This window comes from Ptychodera flava, chromosome 9 (genome assembly GCF_041260155.1).
Source record: "Ptychodera flava strain L36383 chromosome 9, AS_Pfla_20210202, whole genome shotgun sequence".
Taxonomy (NCBI): Eukaryota; Metazoa; Hemichordata; class Enteropneusta; family Ptychoderidae; genus Ptychodera; species Ptychodera flava.
In genome coordinates this window covers 16,275,238-16,296,134 of record NC_091936.1, presented here as the reverse complement: position 1 = coordinate 16,296,134, position 20,897 = coordinate 16,275,238, and the positions used below count along the sequence as shown (strand labels likewise).

The following is a 20,897-nucleotide window of genomic DNA, read 5'->3' as shown; positions in this document are numbered from 1 at the left end:
CGGTTGAACATAAATCTGATTTGGGACGCAAGAGATGAATCTTGCTGAACGCGCGACACGTACATGACAAGTCAATGGAAATGCTATTATCACGCAGAAGCACTGATCCCGCTTCAAGTAATAAGCGCGCATCGCTGGCCCTCTGAAGGCCCTTAATTCCCGGAACTGGACTCCTTTGTGACGAACGGAAATATGAAAAGTAATTGAGCCGATACGTGTCCAACACCGAAAACGTCGGGCGCGGACTTCGATTTCCCCCCTCGGCTGTCGGAGCGGGGGTCTCGACTGGGAATTTAAACAGATGCCGCCCCGATCATATTTGAACTCCCAGGGGGGTCCTCCAAGACATTAATTCCGTCAATTGTCTTATTTTGTCTCGTCAGTTAGCGAACAAAAATATTAGGGAGAGTAGAGGTTGGGGGGCAATGAATATACACGCAACCCTTGGGACCCGAGACAAAAGAAACCAAATATACGTATTTAAAGAAAGGTTAAGGCGGGCGTTTGGATGTAAGGCCGCTGTTGCTAATTCTCGTGCTTTCTGGCTGACTTGTAACGATCGTTGCCGCCGATACTCGCTCAGCGCTTGCGGCGCAAAGGGCTACAGGAGCGCGGATCGCGATCGCACAAAATTCACCGCCGAACGAGAGAACAGATTTTGTTAAATTTAATTTCAAATGCTAGGCATTTACTTCGGCCATGGTTGGTTGTTAGTCAGGCCGTATCGATTATTCTTGATTTTGTGTAGGAAAAATAACGAAATGCTGAAAATTTTCCTTTCACAAAATGATCAAAATATGGACTTTTTTAAATCATGCGAATACGGGACACATATTGCGCGCTCGCACACTGTGACGAAAGCTTATCAAATTTGCTTACATCGTGCAGAAGTAACAACGCCGCCACTGTCACTGATCGACTTTAATTTATGATAGCCGCAATTAAATGTGAATTTTGCCAAACGAGATCTTGATCCCTCATGTGGAAGAAGGATATTTTGAGTATGCTCATACACAGAGAGGGTCCGTTGACACGCTAAACTGCAGTGGGTCTAACGGTCGCGTAAGTGTTCAGAAAAGTAATCCCTTGTTATGTTCCGAAAGGAAAAAAAAAAACAGTCAAGTTGTCAACAGCCAGTCCTCTTCTCTTTACGAATCAAACAAAAAGTTTTCACTGGGTTTTCTTCCGACCTGATGTCCCTGACACATCAACCGAGCAATTAAATTACGAGAATTCAGCGACCATCCTTTGCCCGTGAAACGTGCGAAATACGATTCAGACGGGAAGAATTTTTTGAATTGATCGGAGTTCGTGTCGGTTACACGATTTCCTTGTGACCGTCAACCGTGTGCTATCATTTCCGTGGACTTCTGTGAGTTTTTATTAATCGAAGTGCTGTCAAAAGATGTCACAGAGGCACTCGACTGTCTGTATCGAGCTTCTGAATTCTTTTATAAAAAAGCAATTCCACCCTGCTTCAGTGAAATCTAATAACAAAACGTCCACACCAATGCTCCAAAACGGGATGTACCGCTTTAATTACTGCTGAAATCGAGCGCGCATATAAGGGTTAAGTCACGGCAGAACACTGGCTAGCCGTTTGCCGATCGCGACCCAGTCAGCGTGAAAAACACGCCCGGCTGGGGTGACAACGGGGCAGTGTGCTAGGCGCATCTCTCCTTTTCGCTTTGGGCGATAAATTGAATGAGGAAATGTTCCGACTTTGTGTATGTTTGACCGCGCGTATATTTAGGGAAAACAAACGGATTACAGGCAACGAGGAAAATACGGGAAGTCAACCCAGATCAACAAGTGCGAGGGGGGTAAGTACTGTGGGGGTCATTGTTGTACTAATAGGATCAGGCGGTGTAATGTCTTGAAAAGCAGTTAGACGGCGAAATAGGATTAGTGATTCAATTTTAGTAGTCCATCAAGGAGCGGAGATTCGATTCAATGTAGAAATTCCAAGCGCTCTTATTTGATTTAGCTGCGTAACCGTAGATTAATTAGATTTGCAGCTAGGATTGCCGACCACGGGCTTTCTAGCCCTGGGTTTCATTATTTGGCCATTATCTGCGTAAAAAGATCGGCGTTGTGAGTGGCGATGGCTCGATGAAAGCCCACCAGATGAGGTCGGTCCTTCAAATATATCACACACTATGAATTATTAAAGTGAGCAGCGTTCAATCGAAGGTGATTACTGCCCAATCATCCACTCTCGCTCATTTATAAAGGATTCAAACCGACAGGACAATCTCGCTGGAATGACACACTATTGCTTTTCAAATTTGATGTAATTTCCAGCCAGTTGCTGAGTGTGTTTTTTCCCCGCATAACCCTTTGTTACATTAATATCCTGCTCGCTAACTCGCTGATATCGTTATCAAGCTTTACGCGCAATGATCAAAATCCGTCGCATCGCTTCCCTCACTGACTTCGGACAGAGCGTCTAATATCGCCCAAGTTTGGGAACTTTATTCAGCGGGTAATCTCGCAAATTTCTCTCCTCCGACGGTTTCCAATTATTACACCTCTTCTGATGGCAAAAAGAAATTACTGGGCATCGTTAGTTTAATATCTCCTGGTTTTTGATTCGATCAATTACCGGCGTTGGATGAGTCTTGCATCAATCTATAGACATTTGATAAAAATCACGCCCTTCATCACTCGCTGACTCAACGTGCAACGCCGTACCGGTAACTTATTCTATTAACTAAACTTATTTCAGGTGAGGGGATTCCATCCTAACTTCTAGCCTATGATCTTTCCCCGAGCAATTCCAATGACTTGCTTTTCTGCAACCAGTCAACACGTTCGTGCTTAACTGAATAATTCTTTCAATGGCAAAACAATATATAATTTAACAATTATAACAAATAAAACAATAAAACTGAACCAGATAAAATTAAACGCTGGCATAACATATAATTTTAAAAATCCGATATATGTCTGACTCTATACCGACACATCTGCAGTCATGAAATCTTTGAAATTTTTTTGGGATTTTAGAATATTCAGTAACTTATACGAACTGTACCAGAATATTGGATTTTTCATTTATTGAAAACACGCACCAATGTCGTGAATTTTATTCCAATAAAAATAATCATTGTAAAGTATATAAGATTAGTATTTCTATACGAAATTTTGCGATAAAAAAACAGTTCGTTCGAAGGGGAATTTTGCTCAATAGTTTATAAGGACGGTAGGGGTTGTATGGTTATTGATTTTCCATATTCTGAAACTGTTTTATGTATATTTCTCATTTTCGTCCTATTTGTGAACATATTTTTTTGTTCTATTTCAAAGAAATCTTTTTCAAGATAGTACGCGTACGTGACTCGAAAGTAAAGGACTTAAAGTTTTGCTCAAACCTTCTTCAATGAAACTTTCCATCAGTGTCTTTCAACATCACGAACGAAAATCATGGGTCATACTTTGGTACACGAGAAATAAAACACAATATATTCCCAATATTTAAAGACACTTGAGATTCAGAATGGTGGTCATCTCTGTATTACCTCTATGGGAAAATTTATTGTCGATTTTCACAAAAAACAAGCTGGTGAAATCTTTATCTATTAAAGAAGCTCCAAAGTGAGCCCCCCCCCCCCGGCACCAAGTTTTAGACCAGAAAGATATTGTAAAACTTGAGATTCCAAATGTCTGTCCCCAAGGCACATACCATAGCGACGTGTTTGTCTAATTTCCAATTTTACTGTTTACTAGTCCGGGACTAAAATATGTTTGCCAACAATAACAATACGCATTGTATATACGTACACAACACGCTATGTTTGCCAATTTGTTTTGCTTATGCCCTGTATGTCGACATATTTTAAGGGAATTCAGAAGTATGTGTGGTTGTTCTCTAGAATAAAAATGATGAAATTTGCCAAAAATTAATAACGGGCGTTGTCCTCTTAACGAGGTTTAAATATAAATATTTGTGCAAATGTTTGCTTTAAAGCGAGGCAACAAAAATCTATGAGATTTCTGTGTTGTGAATTTCACCGCGGGCAATGTTCTTCTGAATGACCCAGGACCCTCAATGTCACATGACCTATAAAGTCAGAGCTGGTCTGACCAAGTTTACCGTCATTATTATCTTCTGATGATCGTTTATGAATAAAAAAGGCTATAGTCTTTTCTTTCATTAATGCTTTTAAAACGGAAAGGGCGCTTCTGAATGTGAAGTTTAAGGCGGTTTCGTGCCTCGACACTAGAACCCTTGATAAAATTTTCCTAGGGAACCTTTAAATCACTTTCTTGCGTAATCAAGAAAAACAATCAGGGGGTCATCTATTAAATTGTGGCACTATAGAAACAAATTGCACTAAATTTTCGACATTTGAAATTCTAAAAGGACGCTTTTCCTATATTAACCAAACAGTGAAAATTAAATTTTCGATTTCCACAACAAGCGCCATAGGGTGAAAACTTCATTTATTTTTTACTTCACAATAAGTGCTCGCAAACAATATACCTGTCCAGTGTTTATTCCGCCATGATTCTAATGTGAAGACAATCGATTTCGTCGACCTTCCAAAGTTAGATGAGACAAGGAAAGGCGACGTGCTCTACGATTTTGAACTACTCCACTTTTATTAATTAACGTCGGTACTGAAAACAGGGTCACCACAAACGGCACAACAACCAGCCATTTACCGAATTCAATTTTTCATAAAGAAAAAATTAGGTCGCCATAATCTACATGAACGTGTAACTCCATTAAAAACAATAAAAAGTCATCCCAAATAAAACAAGGTGACAAAGTAACTCACTTGGGCAAACTATTTTTAGTATTTCCAGTGATCTGAAGCACCTTGCTCATTTATGTAAACAAGACTTGCAATGACAGCACTGCATTTCAAAAGAGAGCTTTGTTGTACGTTTTCATGTAAACCATCTGAGATTTTGGTGCTGTTCATAACAGTGCCTGTAATATACAACCATGGGTGTGATGCGGTCTCGACACTGTCACCGTGAAAGCGTTGGGGTAAACGGTCTAACACACGCTTTTCTGATAAATTTGATGAATTAGTGATTACGAATGCAAATGTTTTTGAAGGTATATATGAGAGAGAGAGAGAGAGAGAGAGAGAGAGAGAGAGAGAGAGAGAGAGAGAGAGAGAGAGAGAGAGAGAGAGAGAGAGAGAGAGAGAGAGAGAGAGAGAGAGAGAGAGAGGGGGGGGAAGGAGGACAGACAGACAGACACAGATAGGAAAGGAAGGGAAGGGAAGTAGTTGAAAGAGAGCGCGACACACAGAGAGGGGCAGATTATTGTTACCGAGCGACCTCTACCTGTCGACCACGCCGAAGTAAAAATTAACTCAACCGCTGGGGGCGTGAAATCAATGCAATGCAAAGGATCAGATTTGTAAACCAGAATCCCAGTTGAACCACATGAAGTAGCCGTCGTAGTGGCTTTCATTTTTTAATTCCATGGCAAAAATACATTCCCACGTTCTCAATTATCCACCCGCCTGATATCGAGTATAATATCATTTCATAAGTCGGTCATCCTAATGGTGCGGCCGACAAAACATACCCTTGGCCCTGCTTACAGACAGAGCAGATAAAACAACGACAACATTATCTATGGTATTTATCCGAAATGCGTAATAATGGCAGCAACGTATGCAATGACATAAACAGGAGTTTATCATTTGACAGCCAATCATGTCATCCATCCACATTTAATACATGCGTTCGTGGTGGTTTGAACTAGTTATTATAAGTCTTCTTGAAAAATCATCAAAAGCGACAATTTTATGATCTTAGGAAGGTTGAAGAATTAATTTACCTTTTGATACACGTCGTCGTAAGTTACTCGATGCGTTTTATACCTGCTTATGACCTCACAGAATTGTTACAGGTCGCATTCGTCGGCGGATAACCAGGTGTGCGCCCTCTGACGACAACTTCGCGAGCGGGTAACCCTTGCCTTGCAGAGTACACCGCTATGCCACGCACAGTCACGCCACAGAGCGGAGAGTTGTCAGTTGTGCACTTTTGGGGCGCCGTGCGTACTCAATATCTGCCTTTGTACGCTCTTCACAGTCAATCGGTTTAGATTTATTTCAAAACCTACGTCACACTTTTGTGTTTATTCCTGTAATTTGCTGTCGTCTAGAGGAAAGTAAACAGTCGTTTGGTAACAATAAAAGCCCCCGAACAAAACAACGCCTTGTAAAAATCCGCATATATCCTATGATTTTGCAAAAGCCTGGTTGCATTATCTGAATTCGTACTTGCAGATAGGCTAGATTTAAACTTAAAAGACATGGAGATGCGTAGGTCAGCTGCAAATTATTTCATTAAATATAATGTCAGAATTTTCCCGGTATATCCTCGTCATTGACAATTTCATCGCTCGGAAAAAATTGAAGCAAAATATCGACCTTTTCTCTCACCACTGTGAGTGAAACTACAAAAGTATATAAAACCGAACGGGAGACATACCACGTAATTCCCCGTAGTGACGTCATCTGACGCGCTGTCGTGCATGTCGTATACAATGTACTAGATACGCATTGTCATGACAACAGGAAAGAAGTACGAAGAATGCGGGCATTGTTTATAGGCAGCGTTAACGCAAAGCGTATCAGAACGAGAGACTTCGCATCCAATCATATTGGCAACGAGATTTTCCATATCATAATGAGTGACGTATCCCCGAAACAGTTTCCTTGTATAATAACCTTAACTCTGGATTGTCACTCATTTTTTTTATCTATCCGATCAGTCAGTTCAGCGCGCCGATCCGTTAGCCGTGCACCGTTACAGCTCTTGCCCCGGGGAGCTATTTTTCGAGAGATTCTGGACGCTCTAAGGGAGCTGGATAATTGCTTTTAGCTATTGGCAGAGTTTAGTCTATTATTCCGCGTTTTCAATGACTTTTTTCTCCGAGACTGTGTTTACAGCCTGGCGAGGTGTGTGTTTGTGTCATTATGCAAGCGCATAAATAGGAAGTTGTTTCGGATGACACGAACCTATCCCTTACACAAACAGTAGCCACGAAAAAAACGCCGCTATTCAACCTGAGTTGAATTAGAATGGCTCATATACACAATGGGTTCTCCCTCTATGCATATGTACAATACATGTAGTGCCCTACTGTGTACACCGCGCTCTGTTCGAACGTGCTAAGTTATTCAGAAGGGAACCGTAAACCTTAACGGTGTCAGGCCGAGTGTATATGTGCGTGTCACTGTGACGTGAAGGCCAGACTTCACCTCAGCGTAGACGGGGAGAGCGAGCGAGCGAGCGAGAGAGAGAGAGAGAAAAAAAGCAACAACCGGTTACAAATCCATGACACCACAGGTAAACGTGTATTCTGTTCTGTCATGGCAGAGACCTGGATCGAGCAGTGCTTGAGCGAGGCTGAAGCAAAGGATACTTCCCACCTGGACGAGAAGGAAAACTGCGATTTGGAAGATCTCGACCAACCAAAACCAAGTAAGTTCCCCTCTCACAGCCGCGCGTACAGCTACGTACTATAAGGGGTTTGGCCAACGGTGTTTAACCACCGGATTGTGCTTGCGTGAAACAGATGTCATTGTTTGCAACGCGGATTTTTCGAATGGCGCTTTTTTCTTGCGACCAAAGCTAAGTAGTTTATTGTGGCGAGTAAACTCGGGCAGATTCTAGTCGCGCACTGGCCGGTTACTACGCAACACTGTCATTGATATCTAAAGAATTAGCGCTTATCATTTATTAAATGAAATGTACATACATATGAAAGTTTCTATCGAGGGGGATGCTATTTTTATTTATTACGAGACCACTTATTTGGAATTTTGTTGATGGTGCTTGGGTGTAAACTTGCAATGACCTACAAAAATATCAAAACCATCCTCCGATTGCGAGCTATTAGAAGAGGGTATTTTAATCGTCACGTTTCGGGCATACTGATTAGGGATTAATTCTTGTATAGAAAAGAAACCTGATAATTGCTTACCTACAGTAACGTTTTCCTAAGAAAAATATATACAAAACACAAGGAATATTATAATTCAGATTGTGCAGTAACTTCACCAGGCAAGGTTGTTGTAAGTTGGACGATGTGATTTCACGCGCTAGAGATTTGAGATTTGAGATTTCCAATTGTATAGGCCTATACCGGTGCTATGTCCCCACTGAATGATGCATCGCCCATACAAGTTTGACACATGCGAACAAGCGTGATGGGTACCGTTGTGTTTTTTCTTCATATAGCGAACGCTAGCGGCCCACTTTGCTTCGATACACAAGGGCTATATTACAGCAAACGATGGAGACATTTGTGGTATTGAACTTGCAACCCAGAAACTATGGGCGGGACGAACTTTCTATACAGAGCGACGTCAGCAGTGGAGCTCCGTCAGCGGAGAAATCAATGTTTCCCACAACTGTCATTCCGAAAGGATGAAATTACATAGTTGCGATGTGTCGCTGGAATTTTATTAAGACAATTTGTATCCATGGGTACCAACGACGCAAGGCATGCTCAGGGTACATGCCACACTGGTTTACTGGAAGTTCAGGGCACTCCATCCGGAACACGACCGTTATCACACGTAATACAAGAAGCTGATCGGCCAGCGCCCGCTCTCTTGGATCGCGCGGACAAGTAAAAGAACAGTTTGTTTCACAATGTCCTGCGTGAAATCGGATTTCACGGGTTTTGATTGCATGAAAGTATAACCAAATTATCTGATTTTTTTTTGCAAGTGACGACATGTCCTGTAAGGCTCGCAATGCCATGTACCGCTCACGAAATGGCTGTCTTGAGAAAGATCGGACAGTGCGGAATACAAAAGCCGTGTTTGTACAAGGGCAGTTCGTGATGTCGATTGGTAGGCACTTTGAAGAAAAGGTGTCACATTTGAGTGTTATAGATTTGACAACTTCAATTTATTATCTTCCAATTTAGAAAAAAAAAATCATTCCAACCCAGCCTATGTTATGGTAATTCATACCTCGCGAGTTCGTGACATTGACAATGACGAGTTGGACAGCAAAGGAGCCAGTAATTGTTAGCATTAGTTATTTCCGTGGCTTACAAATCCGAATTTTCAACAAGTCGGCAACGTTTTTTTTCGCAAAATTGCGAGTTTGTTTTCCCCGAACCAAAACGTTTGTAAGCTTTGTTCACGAGTGCGTCAGTGTCAGTCTCGAAGGTACGCCGCACCGCCTGCCCGCGATGTATGGCAGTAAAACCGTTGCATGGAAGTATTGTAGTCATGGTTTTGCCGACCAAAAACCTTTCCTGTAAATACACTGCGGCAGACTCCGCCGACTGACGAGAATGCGACAGTCATTACGCGGTCGTTAGATCGAAATGATGGAAATTTTATGATACGGTAAAAATTACGGTGAATACACTTATGTGTTCCTAATGGATTATAAAATTGTTCTCGTCTTCGTCTTCTACTCCCGAGGGCAGAATCCCCTCTTTACCTCCCTCGACATATGCGTCCAATTAACACGGATTCAAAGTTAGTCGAACCGGAGTATGAATTTTAACGTAATTATCGACACCTTATGAAAGCAATCGCCGAAGACAATGGCAGCGGAGGGAGGCTCTACCCCGGCGAGCGTCGCACGTTGGCCCGCTTCCTGTCATCGGCGTGGTCTACATATGTTGAACGGTCGGGTGATTTATAATACTGCAAGATCGATATGAATGGTGCTGGGCAATTCGCCATTGAAGCCCCATATCCACCATCGCCGTCGTAATTCATTTAATGATATTAGTAATGCAATAGCATATGGCTCTCCGGCTCGTTCAGAAAGAGGAGACATGCTAGCGGAGACAAAGCTCTCTATAGGAAATGAAATAACAAATAGCGCACAGGTCGACTGTTCCTCGTCGCTGTCATCAATCAGTTCATCTGCCTCAAGCGCTTACAGTCCGCCAGCCCTCCTTTTGCTTTTTTTTCACTTACCAAAAGGAAGAGATATCTACTGTCAACTCGATTTGGCGAACGACACAAATTGAAGAGGTTCGACAGTGGAGAAAACCTGTACACATCAGCGCGCCATTCGGGATGGTTCATAAATAGTGGCGCTACTAGTTCTTGTTCAGCTAGAGAGAGCGAAGTTATCACCGAAATACCCATGTACGCCTTTTTTTCCAAATTTAAGCGCGGTTTTCGTAAAAAAGAAAGAGAAAAGAAGTTTTACTTGCTTCTCAACAAAAAGTTGATGTAGAGGGGCGATGTTGAGGGAGAGGGGTTAATGAAACTGCACTGTAGAAGGCAGTTCGGAGGAGCTGGAAATCGCACCTTATAATTGCTGCTTTGAAGGTGAACATTGCTGTTTCAAAGGATGGCAACAGAAAGAGAAAAAAACATATCCGTATCGTGTGTCATAACGGTGTTTAAGTACGCTTGTAAACTGACTTTCCCTATTTAAATTGATACTCTTCCGATAGACGGAATCACCGAACCGCTGCCTACTCTTTAACTTCGTTGACGCTGGTCAGGTTTCAGCACAGTGCCAGTGCGTTGTCGCAGTCCGTTACTCCGTGGCACTGCGATCACCATTTGGCCCGCGGGCTTGGTGTACCGCGACACCAATATTAGGTGTAGGTCCCTATATGCACACACTCACACTGTTTATGTATACGGTTTAATGACAAAGAACGATATTGCGGACAAAGCTTAGCTGAACCGTGTGGAAATATATCTGCACCCCTCCCCTCCGAAAGAGGACGCACGTTTCTCACTTTTTAAGAGGACAATTTTATTGCAATTGCGTCATATGATGGGCACGTGACCAATGAGTCAACTTCGATCATTGGTGAATTTTGGCGGGAAATGAGTTCCATCCACAGATTCTATTTTGCGGGCGCGTATTCACATGCTGACTGGCTAAATTGGGCCTATATGTGAACCTAATCCCTTTTAATTGATATTTTGTGTCTTTTGTTTCAGGCGCTCGCAAAGCCAGTAAGCCGCACTCGACACCTTTGACCCTGCAATGGTAAGTCTGCATCCCATTCAAGAGGTTGACTGCGGTTCAGAACCACAGTACAGTTACCTGCCGACAGTAAAGAAAAAAAAAACAAAGGAACGAAGGAATACAGAACAGAGTTCACACCCTGCCCGCGGGGTTATGTGTATATCCACTCATGGTGCTGTTCGCACACAATCCCTAACTCTTAAAGGTGTTCTTTTTTTGTTCGCTGTTTTCTGAACTCTTCGCCGTTGCTTGTTTAGCCTAAATTATCGCAGTTGTAGAACCACGCCAAAAGATGTCAAGGACAAGCTAGCATGTGGACAACCTGATCTCTTTTAGGTATTCAGCGACACCAGTTCGCCGCCACCTGAAAAGTTTTGTCGTTTGACATCGACGTATTGTCGGGACACTTCTAAGTGGACAACTTCGAGATCACTGCGTGTACGTGCGCACTCACGCCGACTTCAACGTTCTGGGCCTAAATGAAACTGCTCCGGGCCGCCCTCCATATGTTATCAACCGCATTTGCATATAATTTGTGAATTAAAAGGAAAATATATCGAAGTTTAAAAACATGAAATCGCAAAAAACGAAATTAGAGATTTTCTCTGTACCTAGGTAAACACGTGTTCAGATGTCACGTGGTTGAAGGATTCGTACACAATCTCCCACTGCAGAAAGATGATCGCACAGAAACGTTTCCAAGCATGTACCCCCCCCCCCGTGCGCTGACAACATCTCTGCAGACTCCAAAACCGATGAAATCTCACGTCTCTCACACAACCTTTACAAATTTCGACGTGTTTTAGTGTTCTAAGCGACCCACTTCACTTTCTTTTGATCCCTCAACAGCCTTATCAACACGGTGTGAATAGGGCGTTCTCCACAGCTGGCTTAATTTTCTCCCGTTAGCGCCATAAACCCAGCCGCCCACACGTTCGCAGTTCTCCTCGGGGTCACCGCCATGTATTTCCGGAATTCCGTTGTTTCGGCATGACAGAATCCCATCGATGCAGCTCGATGCGCGTGTTTCACCGCATCTGTCAGCACACGGGGTCATGTCGAACTTTTGTCTTCAAAAAAGTTGTCCTTATTGCCGGAAATCGGGGGCCAAACGCATTACGATACAAATCGGGGGGGGGGGGTATACATTACGAAAGAGCAAAATGATACCAATATGATGCTGTAATTTCACGTGCAGAGATATTATGTTCGCGCAAATATGTTCGGATGGTTTTGCACCTATTGGTATCTCCATCAATGTGGAATAGCAGTTCCCTATTCATCAAACAAATTATGATTAAAACCAATATACTCTTTTGGCTCTAGAGTCTGAAATTAAAATAATTCTAAAAAAATAATATATGTTGCCTGCTCGCTGGCTGATATTTCTAAGTCTCTGCTGAACGTACTTCGACGAGAGAGACTTTTCGCCGCTCAGTGGCAAATGCTTCCCATGCATTTAAGCGGCTTACACTCAGTTAAGTGGGGATAGACAGATCAAACGACGAATTAGTCACGGATGCATCCTTGTAAAGGTTCAAAAAAGCCGGGGAAGTCTGTGGATCGGGAATTCATAGCGAAAAGGTGGAATCGCAGTGTAATTTTAGCCGACTGTGAGCCTTGGCTTACGCAATGAGAAAATCCCGAGAACAAGTACTCTGAAATGACTGGTGTCTTTTGGTGTGACGTCAGAAGTATGCCAGTCAACGAAACGTGCTGTCGACCAGCCGTGCCAGAAATCTGAGTTGAAGGATTGGACGGAAAGTGCCGCAACACTGCTCGGAATTAGTTCCGCATGGTCAACGATGTGCGGCGGACAATAAAATAGTGTTTATACCGTCATTTATAGGTCCGTGTCGTTGGGTATGACCCGGGTTCTAATCACCGTTCACCGAGTTTTCCCACAGATTTCGTCAGAGTAGCTGGTCGACCTTCCGTCTACGAAAAATTTCGTGAACTACGGCAGAAGCTATCAGCAGAATATTGCATTCGTGCGACACCGCGGATGCCAATCGGAAGCTTAGGCACAGTCACTCGTGATCTATTCAGCTCTGGGACTATTCGCCCCACTATTCGCCCCATATGGGGCGAATAGTCCCAGAGCTGAATAGATCACGAGTGACTGTGGCTTAGGTTGCCTATACGGTCTCTCTCTTTTTTCCAAAGCAATGGCTATTTCAGTCCGCCCGGCGGTGCGAACTATGACATTTAGTCTGAAGATGTGAATAAACAACAGAAATAGGTGCCACTGAGAGGGAGGACGGTGCATTGTGACGTCACCGATCTATCTTCTATACAGTACATTTGCTATGCCAGCGGCCTCAGACCTGAAATTGGCATATACTCTTAGAGCGTTTTTGAAAAACGCCGGCGTAATCGCGGATTAGGGACGGTATTCGCGATTTTGGTACAAATTACACCGACTCCGATACCGATCCGGTTTTTGGTGAGCGGTGAACCGCGCGAGGCACGGTGAGTGCTACTGAAAAAAACCCACGTTCATTGCCCGTGACCCCAGACGGGTTCCAGACTCTGAACCCCGACATCGAAATCGCAGCTTATTGTAAGCCCGAGCGCGATATATAGAAGGGGTAAAAAGAGGAGAAAAAAGACTCAGAGATTTCATTGAAACTATTCAGGCGAGCAACATCAATGACATCCCATTTTATGCAAAGGGGATAAAATTAAATACAAGCACTCCGAATTTCCTTTTTGTCGAGTTAATGAAAAAATCGACCAAGCATTCTGTAGGACAAAATCGCTGTCCATTATGGCGAACAGCGCCCTAAATGTTATTGGATTGCTGGTACATTACGCCGGCTCATCATTTCATTACTTGTAAATTTTCCTTGATAAGAAAATAATGAAAAACTGCTTATCTCACCTGAGAACGAGATTAGAGACTATTAGACCCCGAGGGCGATTATTATTCCCCGCACGGATGAAATGCCAGGTATTTTATTCACTTCTAGGCTACTCCAAGATGCGTGCCACCTGGTCCTATTAAAGCGATATACTGTGTTTGTGACATACGCGCTCTCATCTGCTCCGAGTTGTCTCAATTGACTCTAAGTGAGCAAAAGTTTAAAGTTGCGCCGCTCACTTGTGAAGGCACAGTGATTAGGCCTACCTGCAAATGTGAATGTTGTTATCCCAGAAGCCTGCATGCAGGCTATAGTTGTAGGCCCTATTCGCCACATGCGCAGTCTCATGAGTGCGCATGCTTTGTGGTCAGGCATAATATAGACCGGGTCTATGGATAACTGGGCCTTATGTGGACAGAACGGCTGATTTTCCGATGAAATAAGTAAAATAAAGGCGGTCGGCTGGGTCGACGTCGTTTGCGATAAAAGTAAGTTCGACTATACGTCTCTCGAAATGCCTGCCCACATTTGAGCATATAGGCCTCTACTGCTCGCGAATTATACCTAAAAGAACCAATAAAACTTTTTTTGTTTCCTCTATATGCAATAAGCTTAATTATTGTAACAGAATGTCACGTGGTAACTTTGTGATATGCTATTTACCACTTCAATATCATACAGCTACAATTATGGTGTACGATCGACATCGGATCTCCCGTCGGTAAAATCGGTGCTGTTTTCTTTCTTCTATAGTTTGCTCCGCATTCTACCAGATAGCTATTGAATTTAAGCATTCTATATGTAAAAGCCGCTGTAAACTGACCGCTAACATGTAAATCAAAGATAGAACAAATCATGGTCAGCATTTTTGTTTTTCGTCGGCCATAGCCTTAGCCTAGCTGAAGACAGCCGGAGGTAGGGTAGCAAACTTGATCGAACTCAACATATGTTAGCCAAGTTTTGGAAGAATACGAAGAAACTGATGAAACTAAAGACTTTTTCCTGGCAATACATAGGATAATCATGATATAGGGTAACATGGCGCTACTAGTATGTCGGTAGGCCTTGTTTTTTTTCCTATTCCGCAACTCCCGGCGGGGTGGCATATAATACTCCACGTAGCTAGAAGCCGAAAGATCCTCGCGTGATATTCGAAATTCCTATTCAACTTAAATTTTGTCGCTATTCTCCAATCGAAAGCATGTAGGGCCTACCCGTGTCTTAATTCAAAAACACACTGAACCCCCCCCCCCCCCCCCCGAGCATTTCAAAAACATGGTGGCCCATCATCATAGTCAAAAAGAGGGTGACCCCCTCCCCGATCCATCGCCTCCCCCTGAAGAAACTGAAGCGTCGCTAAACTTTTGGGAGGGGTGTCGTCTGTAAAGCTGAAGGCTATAAGCTTATTTTGTGGCCAACTAGGCTACCTCACATGAAACACTAAATTCTGTACAAAATGAAAAGTAAATATGTTTTGGTCAAAAGTTCTTGAAGTAAAACACGAAGTCAAATGGAGTTATTGTAGGCCTATTGCCGCTTTGACTGTTCGGAGAGAACCCACTGCACCGCAGAATGGGGGCAGTCTGATTCCGGAACCGCTCAACTTGACCTCAACCGTAGCGGGCTCACGACCTTTTTCGGAATTTCCATGCTCGGCATTCAAATAATAGTAATAAGCTTTAATTATAAAAGTCTTTAGGGAATATAGTTAACAATTTTGGGGTATAGTTGTGTAATGTCTACCAAAACAGATAATCGTTCTTGTGTTGACTGGATTTGTTCTTATATTGCACTTTGACCTTTGAACTTTAATGGCGCAACTTTCAGATCTGCAAGCAGATTTTGACGTTCGTCTCAAACCGCTAGATTTCCATCGATACTGAAAATTGTATCGTATAATGATGCCTAATTTTAGACGACTATTGCGTCACTTTGATACAGCCGCCTTTCCAGTCAACTTTACTTGCGTCTTTTTTCTATATTTCGGAAATTCTGTTCCATTTGTGCTTGTTCACTGTACCGTGCATTTGCGCATACAGCTTTGGCATGCACTGTTTCTGTTCAGTTCTCTGTCCGTCCAGCAGTGTCCAACTTTCATTCACCTTTCCATAAATGGCATTTTTATTCTGTACAGGCTAGAAGACACTTACGAGATAGCGGAGGGGGTGTGCATACCAAGAAGCACGCTCTACATGCACTATTTAGACTTCTGTGAGAAGAATGATACCCAACCTGTAAACGCCGCCAGTTTTGGCAAGGTAAGATATTATCAGTTCAGTTTATAATGATAACTGACGTATAGCGCTCTGTGCTAGTTTTTATTTTTAGAAACAGAAGTTTCAAAGGATGCCTCACGTTAATATAATTGAAGTCATACTCATACTTCGTCAAATGAACCGCTCACATCTTGTCCTCACATTACAGGACACCTGTTTTTCTGGTTCTACGGCTGACTTGATTACCGTGTCAATACACCAAATACCCGGACCAAATCCAATGTTGCAAAATTGCGCTCTGAAACTTGTGGTTGTGCATCCAAACCCCTGTTACAGATTGTCTATTATCCCTCTGTGGACAGAAATTCAGACAAATCGTGCGCTTTTGCAACTGTTTCGTTTTTGGTGCAGCTTGTGGCTGGATCCTACCCCTTGTCATTTTCATACTATAGACTATACTATAGTTTTGATGCTGACACAGGTACATGAACTACTTGTATCAACTTTAAGCCAATCCAGTCAATGTAATTTCTGAAAGTATCTTCAAAAACTTGTGACAGGTGTTTACTTTTGCGTATCAATGATGAAAGTGTAATGTCTTTTTGGATCAGGCTGGTTCTAGGCATTTATTTGTTATACATCCCTAACAGACTTTTGTAATGGGACACACCCATAATAGTGCTGATTGCAAATGACGTCAATTTTCTTTCATTAATATGCGAAAATAAATATTTGTCCACATTTTCTGTAAGAATGACGAAAATAAGACTTGCTAGTGTTACCATTGATAATGAAAGTCACACTGATTTATGGCTCAGACTACAAGTTGCAACAACAGCCTCACATGCAACAACAACATTTGTCCAAAAAGTTGTCCTAATTTCAAGCAGTAGTGTCCAATGTTGTGCAGCCATATTTAGCAACAAACCTGATTAGCACCATTGTATCAAATATAGGAAATACTGACTAGTTAGTTATTTTTGCTGTATGACTCACTTTTGGAAATGTCATTGGCATTATCTATATTTCCAGGAAAGATGTAGAATTGTAAATCATAGACAGTATAGTTGCTTCTACTGTCTGTGGTTTATTGTTTTCCAGATAATTTACGTTCAACAGCTGGAAGGAGCCAATCTTTGTAGATCTCTTTAAATGTGCACAGCTAAAACAGAAAACTGTAGTATAAAAGGATGATTTAGAACTCATTGGATCTTGACTATTAAATCACAGACATAGACAACAGAAACCTGATTCATCACAGTGAAAGTTGCACTGTTAGTATTATGGGATATGCTTAAAACTTTTTTGAAAGAAAATGCAACACGTGAGCCCCGGAAGTTCATAACAGACCATTTTTCATTGGGTGGCAAAAGATTTGTCATCCATGCTTCAGAAATTAATTACCATAACTTTTGGAGAAGTCTAACAGTTAGAAATTTGGCAAGCTTTATGGTCTGAATGTTACATAAGTAATGATAGAAGAGACTGGTTGTGGTGAATAAACAGGCATGGAAATTTATGAGAACCCTCATAGCATAAGAAGCAACCAGCAGTGGCCTAGCAACTTGGACATCCCACCCCTATGATTTCACAACCCACTGATTTCAGCCTGTATTTTACACTCCCTGAGAGCAGATAATTATTAGCTGTTTACCCATGCGTGTTCACATGCATAACAGTTCAAAAGTGTTCGGTTTGGAAAGACGTAATGTTTAGACAATTACAGGGGTTATTTTTCAAGTGAAACACTGGTGAAAAGAAATTTAAACCACAACTCCTCAAAGATGTCATTTTGTCATACATTTTATTTTCACTGCCAAAAAAGTGTCATCAGCAATATACAATTTGCTGACACAACATTAATTATTGAATTAATCAGCTGAGCTTAACAAGCTTTCTTTGAGATTATGTAAATAATTTTTGCCAGACTCTTTAGGAAAAATGGTACACCCTAGGTTTAACTATCAAATATACACAGGAAACACCGGTTAAATTACTGTAAATATGTGGATTCTGATTTGACCATCTATATTTTAGTGCCATTCCAAAACTTATTGAGTGGTCATACTAATTGGCAACATGAAAGGTCATCTAATCAATAGAATACTCAAAATAGCCAAATATAAGCATAATTTCATATATTTTGTTTTAAAAATTGTCAGCTTTCAAGTTTATATATAGTTCTTTACATAAGGATTTTCCTAGACTATTACATAATGAAATTGATCCAATTTTAACGATGCATTTATGAGTTAAAAGATGTGGAAAATCAAATCTTTCAGGTAATTTTTTCACCCTGCCCTGTGGATGTGTAGCTGTAGTGCATGTATTCATCTCGGTTGGTGCTTTTCTTGATGTTTGTTCTCAGTAAGAGACATTGCATAACAGCACAGAGCTTTCCAGATGCTTAGTCCTTGTAGCAGACCCTACATCTAGATCAAAGCAAGCTGAAAATGTTTATTCTAAATGGTAGAAATTTTAGCTCCATACCATCTCAGTTAAAATAAGTTCTGATGTACTGAAATATTTGGTGCGACAGGTAGAGTTTATAGAGACATTAATCACCATAGCAGTAGGATTAGAATAGGTAGATACAGGTATAAATTTGTTACCCTGTTTGACTACTGTTTATAAAATATCATTGGAAGAGTTGTGATTATGTGTTTAAGAATGCCATAATATGATAAATATTGGATTATTCTCTTGTCACCTTAATTAATCCAAAACATATTTGTACAAAGCCTAGCAATTTTGAGTTTTGTGTTTCTGAACTCGTGTCTTTGAATCAAAGGAAATGTGTTGCTTTCATGTCAAAGTTTGGCATCTGAATGATTCATAAATATTTTTCTCAGGTAGTGAGCTGTATTTTGAGACACTTGTTACCGTACTTAAGTTCTGTGGCTGTTCAGTTTTCATTCCAACCATTTCTCTTCGTTAATACCGTTTTTATGGTAGGATGTGCCTGGGGGATGATTTCCACACACACACAATAGTGAGTGCATTTAAACTCTGGCTGATACTCTTATTGCATGAAAGCTTTCTCCGATTCTCCCTCATCAAAGCACAAGACATTAGGAGGCTGTGACACATCTTTACTTCTGAGTGGAGCTTTTGTCATTTGTCCATGACCCTTGAGGCAACACCACAGACATACTTTTTGGCTGCCAAAAAAAAATGTCACAAATGAAAGTGCAATGGGCCCGTTATTCATAGACCCAAATACACCCAGCAGCAATACACAGTTTTGAGCTTAGCATTTCTCATTTTCCACAAAAAAATAATACAATAAATTGTCAGAATTATCTCCAACTGCTTGGTTCGCCGATTTCATCTGATTAAAAATTAACTTGAACTCTTTACAAGTGTTCAATTCCAGAGCATGTGCAACTGTTTCAATTTTGATATTTTCATGTCAGAATGAAACACACCCTAAGGCTGGAAATAGAAACCGTAGTTGAGAACGAGAGCTGAGAGTAATTCTTTATTACGCTGGCTATTCACGGCACACAGCGGTGGTTACTGTCCCTCGGGTACAAATTAAAATAAGCCCATTGCCCTAGGCTTTTGTATTGTGCCACTTTAATGCTTATGATTTGCTTTGTTGAATCATTGTGGCATCAAGTAACATACTGTCTGATCAAATCGAGGCTATAGTCGCTACCGCGCCCTTCAAGAGAAATATCACTTTCGTTGAACTCTGTGGAAAAAGAAATCAGTTTTGATGTTTGTTCTGGTCATTTTATATTTTCTGTAAACAGTAGGTTTTGAAATACCTTTGTTTGAATAGAATTCCAGGGAAAGGTAGATTTCTCTAAAGGTTGTTGAACAAATATGATGATGAGCAAACTCAGCATTGTAAGATTCCTCAAAACTAGTAGGGTAATATGATCTTGTGTAGCCTAGAAGTCCTGTCTGTCAAGGAAAATGTGAGACTTTCGATCGTTAATTTATGAGAAAGATAGAGAGACTTGCTAGGAAAGAGCTAATTGATCAAGGCAAATAACGCCTTAGGGAAAGATTTTCAAACTAAAACTCTTCCCGTTTCTCCTAAAGAGCTTGTGTCAGTCCGTGTTGAAACTGATAAGATAATTTTCACCTCTTTTATTTTTGAGAAAATCAAAAAAATTATTTTTTTTGTGTTTTACCTGTTTGAATTCAACAAAAACTAGAAGTCATTTTGAATTGCAAAATCCTATAAATTTGTGATAATGTGCTGTTTTAGTCTGAAATATTGCACAGTGACCCCATAAGTTTGTTCTTGATTATGAGAACATTACAGGTGTAGTCTCATAGTCTGGTAGTTTTCCGAGCAAGGTATGTGCAAAATTCTAAAACTTTAATTCTCACGACGCAGAGTGCCTTAAAATTACATCGGTGGCAGTATATTAAAGGCAAATTAAGAGCCTCTGTATTATTGCCACGTCTTCAAGACTGCCCGTAATGATGATTGATGAGAATAGTAATTGTTGCATAATTGGTCAATATTGTCCCAGGAATTGTAGCCTGGGGATGCAAACCAAACTGTCCCACAAGTTTTGAAGGATAAGTTTTGATAATCTTTAAGAGATTTTTTTGAATTTTGGATAAGTATACAGGTAATAGAATGGACCCAAGTCAGTGTCAGTGGCGTTCAAAAGAAGGAGCAAGCACATTTCATCCGTATTTTGTCGGTTCTTGTTCATGCCTCGGGCCTAAACCCTGCCGCTTTCATTACTGTGAGTTGCTCAACCCATTATCTTGGTATTTACTTGTACTCTGTGCCTAAAGCTTCGGGTCAAGGAGAATATATTACATCTTTGTTGTCAAAATACTTCAGCTGTGGCAAAATGCACTATGACAGCGTGTCTGGACGTAAAAGTAATTGGTC

The 20,897-nt window shown here is 41.3% G+C and overlaps 1 protein-coding gene across 4 annotated transcripts in view; it reads left to right on the top strand.

Annotated features, from left to right (window-relative positions):
- The window catches only part of LOC139140146 (regulatory factor X 4-like), an 83,007-nt gene that overhangs the window by 16,962 nt on the left and 45,148 nt on the right, over positions 1-20,897 (top strand). Inside the window, exons 1-4 of one of the 4 annotated variants that reach the window (XM_070709200.1) lie at positions 6,754-6,935; positions 7,357-7,461; positions 10,923-10,971; positions 15,949-16,072. In XM_070709200.1, coding sequence (XP_070565301.1) covers positions 6,896-6,935; positions 7,357-7,461; positions 10,923-10,971; positions 15,949-16,072 — 318 coding nt within the window. In that variant the 5' untranslated portion in view covers positions 6,754-6,895. Of the gene's footprint in view, positions 1-6,753; positions 6,936-7,356; positions 7,462-10,922; positions 10,972-15,618; positions 15,703-15,948; positions 16,073-20,897 lie in introns of those variants that run through there. The other 3 variants (XM_070709201.1, XM_070709203.1, XM_070709202.1) reach the window with 3 other exon arrangements.